This window comes from Salvelinus sp. IW2-2015, linkage group LG1, assembly GCF_002910315.2.
Source record: "Salvelinus sp. IW2-2015 linkage group LG1, ASM291031v2, whole genome shotgun sequence".
NCBI lineage: Eukaryota > Metazoa > Chordata > Actinopteri > Salmoniformes > Salmonidae > Salvelinus > Salvelinus sp. IW2-2015.
In genome coordinates, this window is record NC_036838.1 from 38,052,725 (window position 1) to 38,063,946 (window position 11,222).

Here is an 11,222-nt window from a genome sequence, read left to right on the forward strand (position 1 = left end):
TTCACGTGAGAGGCAGCTCCGTTCCATCTCTCAATTGAAGTCGATTTAATTCTCCGGTTGGAACGTTATTCAAGATGTATGTTAACAACATTCTAAAGATTGATTCAGTACATCGTTTGCCATATTTCTACTGACTGTAACGGAACGTTTGGACATTTCGTCACGTGATAGTGGTCGCGCTTTGAGACTTTGGTTAGGGTATTTGGTAAACAATTCGAAAGTAGCTAATTTGACATAAATAACGGACATGAACGAACAAATCAAGCATTTATTGTGGACCTGGGATTCCTAGGACTGCATTCTGATGAATTCATCAAAGGTAAGGAAACATTTATCATGAATTTTCTGGTTTCTGTTGAGTCCAACATGGTGGCTAATTTGGCTAATCATCTGAGCTCCGTCTCAGATTATTGCATGGTTTATATTTCCGTAAAGTTTTTTTGAAATAAGACACAGCGGTTGCATTAAGGAGAGGTATATCTATAATTCTATGTGTATTACTTGTATTATCATCTATATTTATGTTGAGTATTTCTGTTGAAACGATGTGGCTATGCAAAGTCACTTGATGTTTTTGCAACTAGTGAATCTAACCCCTCAATGTAAACTCAGATTTTTTGATATAAATATGAACTTAATCAAACAAAACATGCATGTATTGTGTAACATGAAGTCCTATGAGTGTCATCTGATGAAAATAATCGAAGGTTAGTGATTAATTTTATTTCTATTCTGGTTTTTGTGAAAGCTATCTTTAGCTGGAAAAAAATGGCTGTGGTTATTGTGGTTTTGTGGTGACCTAACATAATCGTTTGTAGTGCTTTCGCTGAAAAGCCTATTTGAAATCGGACACTTTGGTGGGATTAACAACAAGATTACCTTTAACAATGATATAAGACACATGAATGTCTGAGGAATTTTAATTATGAGATTTCTGTTTTTTGAATTTGGCGCCCTGCACTTCGACTGGCTGTTGTCATATCGATCCCGTTAACGGGACTGCAGCCATAAAAAGTTTAAGGCACATGAAAGTTCACATGTTCCGGAAGGCATTTCTGCCCCAAAAAACGCACTTTGATAAAAATAAAAAAAGTCTCTCCTGTGAAGTAATGACGTGCGACATAAGCTTGCACATTAAGTGTGGAAGCCTTTTCTGCTCACATAGTTGAGTGCTTTTTGGGATGGTGCTTTTAAGGCGATGTGGGTGCCGTCTATTGCTCTGTTCCTTATTTGGGAACCCATTAATGGTATCATGGCAAAGAAACCGCTCTTGACTTCAACCTGTTGTGAGACGGTGTATGGAAATTGTATGTGTTACTGTTCGCTTTGCTGATGACAAGCCTCTAATTGAACAAATTACTGTACTTTATAACTAATGTACTGGTGTGGTCAAATTATGATATATCTTGTCAAGATATGTTGTTTGAATTCACAATGTAAATACAATAAAATAGAAAAATTCTTGAATTATTACTCTCACAATTTCAAAAATGTTCAACATATACTTTCCCCATTCTACACTTGAGAAGCAGTTCCCGTATTCCACCACTTGGCACTGTGTGTACGCATGGTCATGGCTGTGCATAGATTTACGCACACGCTCAAGCAAACGTTCATATTGATAAATCTCACACTTTGCGTGCAAATAATCCCATGTATGGTTTACGTACAGATTTGTGCCTACGCATTATTGATAAATGAGGTCCTGGATTTCCTGACTGTGCCACCCCCAGGCTGTGAGGGTAGACAACAACCCATCTGCCATGTTGACCCTCAACACGGGGGCTTCTCAAGGGTACGTGCTGTTAGGTTCGAATGACACTATGAAAGACTAACCAAGTTTATTCTTCCCAGAAGATCAATACAGCTGCATTAGACAAAATATTTTCCACCTCCTTCTCTCCAACCCTTACATCTTTTATTGTTCGACAGGAAGATGAAGTGATGGGGTAATAAACCGTTCCTTCTCCCTTAAGGTGACCTGACCTCAACCCACTTGATGCCTAATCCAAAGCTCTCTCCCCTTATCAATGCCTGCCATATGTGATCGCTTCCCTGCCCAACTCACGGCTGTCATGGTGCCTGGTACCAGACTGTGTCTCCTCTCCTCCCAGAGGATCCCTCCCATAGGATCCCTGATGGCTAACAATAACATATCCTGACATAATGTAAACATTATACATTACCCTCTCTCCCTTAGTGACATAAGTATATTTCATATTCTCGGAACCCAACAGTGCTTAGTCCCCTCCTGTACTCCCTGTTCACCCTCAACTGCGTGACCGCGCATGACTCCAATGACACCATTATTAAGTTTGCTGACAACACAATGGTGGTAGGCCTGATCACCGACGACAATTTTCCATTAGTGCCGGCTGTCGGTACCAGGTGTTGAACTGACTGAATAAAGTTGATCCCTTATATCCCTTAAAACATGCAACGCGGCTATACACTAAAGGTATATGGCCAAAGGTATGTGGACACCCCTATAAATTTGTGGATTTGGCCATTGCTGACAGGTGTATAAAATTGAGCACACCGCCATGCAATCTCCATAGACAAACATTGGCAGTAGAATGGCCTATACTGAAGAGCTCAGCGACTTTCAACGTGGCACCGTCATAGGATCCCACCTTTTCAACAAATCAGTCCCTGGTTCGGGTCCCCGTTGTTGACATTGTGGGAGTTCTGTCGACGTGCACTTGAGCAGGGCGTAGAACCTGGCTGCTTCTGTGGGTCGCTCTGGATGGGAGTCTGTTAGATGACTGAATGTAATTTAAATGTTGAGCGGCTTCACTGCAAGTAGATTGTATGTTTTAATATTCAATAAAATAAAATAAATAAAGAATAATATAAAATACAACACTGCCTCTTTGAGACAAAAAAGCTCTTTACCGGACTAGCTTTTCAAAGACGTCTAGAAATTTAAATTTTTTGTGCTTTTGTAGGAAGCAATCACTCCCCTATTGTTGACTATAATTATCTATAACTGGGCTAGTAACTCACTAACTAGCAAAGGATATGTGCACGTGGTTACATGCAGCTCTCGCTTTGATCTCAAAACAAGCACATCTACAGTACTCATGCTGTAAACACAGCCCAGATCAAAGTAAATGGCACAGATCCATATATGGSAAGTCTATTTGTATATAGGCCTACTGCAGCTCTGATTGGTTATTGTCACTTCCTTGAGCACAGGGACTATGGTGGTCTAATTGAAACATGTAGGATTTACAGACTCGGTCAGGGAGAGGTTGAAAATGTCAGTGAAGACACTTGCCAGTTGGTCCACGCATTCTTTGAGTACACATCCTGGTAATCCGTCTAGCCCTATGGCTTTGTGAATGTTGACCTGTTTAAAGATCTTGCTCACATTGGCTACCGACAGCGTTATCACACAGTTGTCTGGAACAGCTGGTGCTCTCATGCATCTTCAGTGTTGATTGCCTAAAAGCGAGCATAAAAAGGCATTTAGCTCGTCTGGTAGGCTCACGTCACTGGGCAGCTCGCGGCTGGGTTTCCCTTTGTAGTCCGTAATAGTTTTCAAGCCCTGCCATATTCGACGAGCGTCAGAGCCAGTGTAGTAGGATTCAATCTTAATCCTGTTTTGACGCTTTGCCTGTTTGATTGTTCGTCTGAGGGCGTAGCAGGATTTCTTATAATTGTCCAGATTAGTGTCCCGTTTCTTGTAAGCAGCAGCTCTAGCCTTTAGCTCAATGCGGATATTGTCTGTAATCCATGGCTTCTGGTTGGGATATATACGTACGTTCACTGTGGTGACGACGCCATCGATGCACTTTTGATAAAGACGATGACTGAGGTTGTATACTCCTCAATAGCATTGGATGAATCCCGGAACATATTCCAGTCTGTGCTAGCAAAACAGCTAGTTGAGTGCGGTCTTAGTGCCAGCATCGGGTTGTTGTGGTAAATAGACGGCTACGAATAATATAGATGAGAACTCTCTTGGTAGATAGTGTGATCTACAGCTTATCATAAGGTACTCTACCTCAGGCGAGCAACACCTTAAGACTTCTTTAATATTAGACATCGAGCACCAGCTGTTATTGACAAATAGACACACACAACCGCCCCTCGTCTTACCAGACGTAGCTTCTCTGTCCTGCCGATGAATGGAAAATCCTGCCAGCTCTATATTATCTGTGTCTTCGTTCAGCCACGACTCAGTGAAACATAAGATATTACAGTTTTTAATGTCCCGTTGGTAGGATAGTCTTGATCGTATATCATCCATTTTGTCTTCCAATGATTGCACGTTGGCCAATAGAACAGATGGTAGTGGAGGTTTACTCACTCGCCTACGAATTCTCAGAAGGCAGCCCGACCACCGACCCCTTTTACTCTGTCTTTTCTTCACGCAAATGACAGGGATTTGGGCAAGTTCCCGAGAAAGCAGTATATCCTTCGCTTCGGACTCGTTCAAGAAAAAATCTTTGTCCAGTTCGAGGTGAGTAATCGCTGTTCTGATGTCCAGAAGTTATTTTCTGTCATAAGAGATGGTAGCAGCAACATTATGTACAAAATAAGTTACAAACAACGCAAAAAAACGAACAAAATAGCACACATGGTTAGGAGCCTGTAAAACGGCAGCCATCCCCTCCGGCACCATTTTCATTTATGACTCCTCATCCTTAGGAGTTGGGTGCAAATGAAAAGGTGCTTCACAACTGCACTCGCTCCTTCAAAAAAGTTTGGTGTTCAAAACACTCCTGCTCCAAGAACAGCTTTTGTTTCTGCCAGTTATTGTGGCATCCCCTTACCGAACATAAAATCCCCATTTTGCGTGAATCCATTTAAATAATTAGCTTTTTATTTCACTGAGCTGATGGTCAGTCTCAGCTGAGGGAAAGAGCAGCAGACTGAAGGTCCGCTTCTCAACACCTCTCTTCTCTCCCTTACCTCCAAAAAGAGAGACTGTCTTCCTGCTGATGGCGAAACTCGAGTCGCACCACATTATTTCTGCCTCATGAACAGTGAAATATTTCTCTATATTAAAAAAGACCCTAGCCGCTAATAATAACAACAATGCAAGCCTATCGATACACTTTCTTACTCATTCATTACTGTTGCAGCGCTTGTTGTGGAATGCATTCGTGATCGACCGGTTGATGAGCACTGCTCTAGAAAGTGGAGTGAAGTTCAATCTTGTGCTTCTCTCTGTGGGCTGATATTTCTTCTGTGCGCAGCAGTCTCAGGGTTACTGCGCGCCCGAGCACGCATGTAGCTTTGAGGGAACATTGGTGAAGAGCCTCATTCTGGTCCAAATAATTAAGGTCTTCACAGAATCCAGGCATAAAAACGGAATTCAACAATATTCAAAAATGTATTGACCTTAGTAGGGAATCAACTAGATGTATTGAACATTTATAAATTTGCCAAAGTTTATCATAAGACATGAACAGGATGCATCAGCGATTTGATTAACAGCAACTTTCTGAAGTGGCAACGAGAATTCCCCTGTCTGTGTGTGTACAGTGCACGAGTCTACCACTTTGTGTATCCGTTAGCGATGATGCTAATGAAAACAGTTTTCTGGTAGATGGAAAGGCTTCCCCAAAAACCTTCTCAATTAAATGTTAACTACAAAGTAGCTTAGCTTAGCTTATGTGCACTACAAAAACACTGCTAAACAACAGCCTCTTGCTAGGTGCACACTTGAATTAAAAGGGTAACTTTTTCGCAGAAACCTGTCTGATTCACACCCATCTCAGTGAAATAATCCATTGCGGAGGTCACGTGGATAGCACAGTCCAAGAAGGGGAGTGTGGCTAAAATAAACATTGCAAGTCTCTTTCCAGAATGCGCTCTCTATCGCTAAATGTTTTTATTTGTTGGCTTTATGTAGGCTATTTTGACATAGCTGGCAATGGTAATAGCAGTTACTTTTTAGGTTTGTATCGTTTTCATTTAGATTTGGATAGAATTTTGATTAACCACATGACAATGATTTTGAGATAAAGACGCTATTATAAATTATATGAAACTGTTCCACAAAAATGTGCATATGAAAACCATAACTGGCATGCAGATTGATAGAAATTGAAAGATACACTTGCATTCCATATGAGAAAGGTTGCCGATTGCTCGTGTAGCCTATTACTGGCAACTTCAGGAGAGTAATGGCAGAATATGCGAAAGCCAGCAGGAGCAGGAGGCATATGGTTGGGGATCTGGATCTCTGGCTTCCTTCAGTCATTTGTGTCTTATTTCATCAAACAGCATCAGACAAGCATATAGTTGTGTCTATATATTGAAAAATACACGTTTAAAAATATGTTGATTGGTCGACAGAACAGACGACTCTTTCGGTCAACCAAGATTTTCTTTAGTCGGGGACAGCCCTAATGTGGTTTAAGCATTGTTGTGGACTTAGAAAAGCAACAAAATTGGATGTTCTATTAAAAGTGTGATTTTGAGAGTGAAAACCCTAAAAATCGGAAAAACTGAAACCTGGAAAAATAAAACCTTTAATCGATTTTTCAAGATACTGTGGGCTATTTACTTCCTTTTTCTGTGTTAATAAAATACATAATTTGAACAAACATCATTGTGGCAATTCATATCAGTCAAACTGTAAATAAGATTTTAATCTCAACAGAAGACGTTAAATGTTAAAAAAGGTTTAATGTTCTCTTAGGAAATAGTCCTGATCATATACTGTAGGCCTCGACCTAGACAATACCCAAAACAACTAACAATACACTGAATTCATAAATGTTCTGTAATTTAAAATTGTAAAGGAATGTCTTTCTACCACAACAAATTTGTCCAATCTGGGAGGTAAACTCAATAAACTATTCAATAATTTCGCTGTGTATTTCAGATTGAATCAAGGAATTAGAATGTACCACCAAAATAGAGCTCCATCTGCAAAAAAAAATTCAACAGGACTGAGGGTGCCAGGCTGGCTCATTTTTCTATTTGGCTGGCTACCCTATGTACTTGTGGAAAACACTTCTATAGAGAGAAGGTCATTGACCTGGCAACTCTCCCTAAACAAGACATAGAAGCTGATTGTGGACAACAGGAAATGGAGGGCACACCCCCATCCACCTCGACAGGGCTGTAGTGGAGCGGATCGAGAGCTTCAAGTTCCTTGGTGTCCACATCACTTAGGAATTAACATGGTCCAGACACACCAACACAGTCGTGAAGAAGGCACGACAACGCCTCTTCCCCCTCAGGAGGCTTAAAAGATTTGGCATGGGCCCTCAGATCCTCAAAAAAGTTATACAGCTGAACCATTGAGAGCATCTTGACGGGCTGCATCAACGCTTGGTATGGCAACTGCTTGACAAACGACCATAAGGCGTTAGAGGGTAGTGCGAACGGCCCAGTGCATCACTGGGGCCGAGCTCCCTGCCATCCAGGATCTCTATACCATGTGGTGTCAGAGGAAGGCCCCAAAAATGTGACATAAAATTGTATACAATTTGATAGATACCTCAATTACCTCGTACCCCTGTACATCGACTCGTTACTGGTACTCCATCGACTCTGTACTTTTTACTCGTTGTTGTTATTATTTATTCATTGTGTATTTACTAGGGATGTCAAAGTTATAGCTAGCTAGCAACCTGGTAACTTGACCAGTGTTTAGGCTATACACAAATTTGGATGGCACAAGAAGAACTGAAATGGAATAGGCTACTCAAAGATGCTTCAAATGTAGGCTGCATATGCAAGAGTGGGGTGTTTATGATGGAAGCTACAATCTATCTGCAATATTAAAGCTGATCTATCCCCTAAAAAAATACAAATAAAAGAGTTGGGTGTGTATGATTGTGTGTGTGTGTGTGTGTGTGTGAGAGCGGGTGTAAGTGAGAGAGAGAGAAGGTGTGGGAGGGAGGGAGAGGGTATAGGCCTATGTGTGTAAAGTTATCTGAACAGTACATATAGTTACATTGTTTTCATAACATTGTTGGACAAGTTTAAAAGTTATTTGTATCCATAGAGCTAGCTCTTGGCACACTCATTTAGAACACCTGAAGCTTTAACAGTACTTAAAGCTGTGTGTGTGTGTGTGTGTGTGTGTGTGTACACAAGTGTTAAACTTCAAGAACATTGATAGGAGGGAGTAGGCCTACTTAAACATTAGGAGCATTTACAGCTATGTTACAGTGACTTTTGTGTTGTTTATGGTGAAAATGCTATTAAAACATTCTGATGTAAATAACTTTGTGTTTCTGTCCCTTACAATCAAAGCATAGTATACCTGTAACTCAATGTACTGCTTTTTAAATAAAAAAAATCTTTCTTTAGGGCTAAATTTGAGCAAATATTTTTGGGGGATTAATAATAATGTTTTACTGTCACATACACCGGATAGGTGCAGTGAAATGTGTTTTATAAGGTCAGCCATGCCATTAAATCTTCATTATTATAATTATTTGACAGCCTTAGTATTTATTCCTCGTGCCATAATTTATTTATATTTTGTATCTATATCTTTAACTCTGCAATGTTGGAAAAGGACAGTAAAGTAAGCATTTCACTGTTAGTCTACACCTGCTGCTTACGAAGCATGTGACAAATAAAATTTGATTTGATTTGGAACTGAGGTAATGAGACACTGAGGGAATACTAAGTAAAGACCACCATCTAGTGGTAAGAAGACACAACTACATCAAAAGACAAAACGTTCTTCAGTGAAAATCAGTATCCCAGACATCTTCACCAACTTTCATGCAAGGTTTACCTCTGATAGACATGTTGGACTTGACACGCAAGTGCTGACACCTAAACTAATGCACACAATTCATCAGATTTGTATAAATGTATGTGACAATCAATAATTTAACTTTCAATACAGTCACTTGTCAATACAGCTGTAAAATATATATAAAAATATCATTCAGACTGTGTGGCAACTGCCAACACAGTAAAATGGTGGTTTCAGTGGAGGACAAAAACAACTACTGCAGGCTGTCTGCAACATTCCAATAAATCTGACCCTTTTTTTTAAAGGACTGACTTCTCGCAGTCTACACCACTAAAAATTGAGGCCTACATTTTTCCCCGGGGAATTTTTTTTTAACCAAAAAAGCCCCAAGTCTATGACAGGTAACCAAGACAAATGATGGCAACGCAATCTTACAGCCCTTACCGCAAGAATGGGAGGATTGTTGTTGGGAAATTACACAGGTTCTTACTCATTCTTCTGTGCTTTTGTTTCAGTCTCTGCCGGCCAGGCTTCCTGCCTGGACACCCTAGCAGTAAAAAAGAGACCAGACTGCTGGCTCTTTTTGTTTTTTTTCTGCAAAGCTCAGGGTATTGCAGATTTGTTTGCAGAGTTGCAGATTTGTTTGCAGAGTTTGCACACCCCCTCACCCTTCAATCACTCCTCCCCGAAAATGATCATCCTCACCCTGAGTCAGTCATGTAAAATTATAGCCCCCCTTTTCCTGAAAATAAGTGAATTTCACCTCCCTTGTACCAGTGACATAACACTGAGGCCTAGAGATGATAGACAGACTGAGTGCAAAGTCGGCAGTGTTTTTCCACTGTCAGGCCACTGTTACACCAGCGTTTGAGCTAAACGTTCAATTTGAGTTACTACTGTCATTGTGTATCAGTGTACATATCCATGCATAACAGTCTAGTCACTACAAGAAAATCAACTCTCGTAAAAATCCTCAATTACTGATATGGGTGCACTGCAGTAATGCTTTTACTGAAACAATGCAACTTCAATATGTGATGGCTTGGTACTGCTGAAGTGAAATACTGACAGTATAGAAATGCTACAATCATGTAATAAACCAACTGTCCTGCGCTGTCCAGGTAGCTAAGTGTGCCACACATTTGATTTACAAGCAACGTTAACAGCTTCTGTTCTGTCCAATGTGGCTCTCTAGATCTTTTACATTTATAAGCTAACTTAGCTACTACTGTACTCATGAAAATAACGAACTGTGTATTTTACATTGTTTAGCTAGCCACAATACATTAAGTCACATACCAAATAACTCAAGAGGATTGGTCATGAAAGTTCTGACATCAACACGTGGTTAGAAAAACACTGGTTTAGCTAGCTATCTACTTACCACCTGCCATTGTTGCGACCTCAGTCTTAGCTCGAAGAGGTGATACAGATCGTCGCAGTAGCTTGCCTTGCACTAGGAAACAACTGGTAACCTTACTGTAGCTGACAGTTGTTGTTTTTCTCAGACGTCCCGAGTACAGCCTTCTAACAACTTCTCACTGGTAACTAGCTTGCTAGCGAGCTAGTTTTGTTAGCTCCAACTGACCAGTCATAAGAGAATGTGGAAATATTCCAGAAATGTGAATTTATTGTCTAGCTATAGACACATCTATTTTCTTGAGTAAATATATTTCCCCCACCGAATGTATATCTCATATCATCAGCTAGCTATGTTAACTAAACAATAAGATGTGTGTTTTTGTTTGTTTCGTGTGTGACTGAAGACTGCACACATTACCATTTGGCTGCACTTTTGACCGGGAAATGTATTAGCGGTTTTGACGTCATGTAAAACAAATTTTAAAAATCACATACAGAAAAAAGTGGAGAAAGTTTTAAAGGGGCCGTGTTAATTAGTTGTGCACAGGTCAGAAGTCAAGTAGTCCTACTAGTAGTCCATGGCTTTAAAACAAAAATTCTGATACATTTTAAACTTTGTTTGACAAGTGGTTCTGAAAGGTTATGACATTAACTTTCAAATTTTATATAATACAGTGCATTCGGGAAGTATTCAGACCCCTATACCTTTTCCACATTTTGTTACATTACAGCCGTATTCTAAAATAGATTAAATCGTTTTTTCCCTCACATTTACCTAAGTATTCCGACTCTTTACTCAGTACTTTGTTGAAGCACCTTTGGCAGCGATTACACCCACGAGTCTTCTTGGGTATGATGCTACTAGCTTGGCACACCTGTATTTGGGGAGTTTCTCCCATTCTTCTCTGCAGATCCTCTCAAGCTCTGTCAGGTCTCTCCAGAGATGTTTGATCGGGTTCAAGTTCGGGCTCTGGCTGGGCCACTCAAGGACATTCAGAGGCTTGTCCCGAAGCCCCTCCTGCGTTGGCCGGGGGGGCTTTTCTTGGATCATCGTGCTCTAGCGACTGCTTGTGGCGGGCCAGTCGCCTGCAGGCTGACCTGTGTTGTCTGTGTCTGCCCGCTTAACCCGGCTGGCTTCCGGGTTAAGCGGGCAGGTGTTAAGAAGCGCGGTTTTGCG

The 11,222-nt window shown here is 40.7% G+C and overlaps 1 protein-coding gene across 2 annotated transcripts in view; it reads right to left on the minus strand.

Annotated features, from left to right (window-relative positions):
• LOC111967002 (AMP deaminase 2) overlaps nucleotides 1-10,481 on the minus strand; it is a 105,819-nt gene extending 95,338 nt beyond the window's left edge. The window contains exon 1 of one of the 2 annotated variants that reach the window (XM_023991919.2): nucleotides 10,068-10,481. In XM_023991919.2, the coding sequence (XP_023847687.1) occupies nucleotides 10,068-10,077 (10 nt within the window). In that variant the 5' untranslated portion in view covers nucleotides 10,078-10,481. Of the gene's footprint in view, nucleotides 1-9,127; nucleotides 9,308-10,067 lie in introns of those variants that run through there. The other variant, XM_023991937.3, reaches the window with a different exon arrangement.
• Nucleotides 10,482-11,222: the final 741 nt, after the last annotated feature.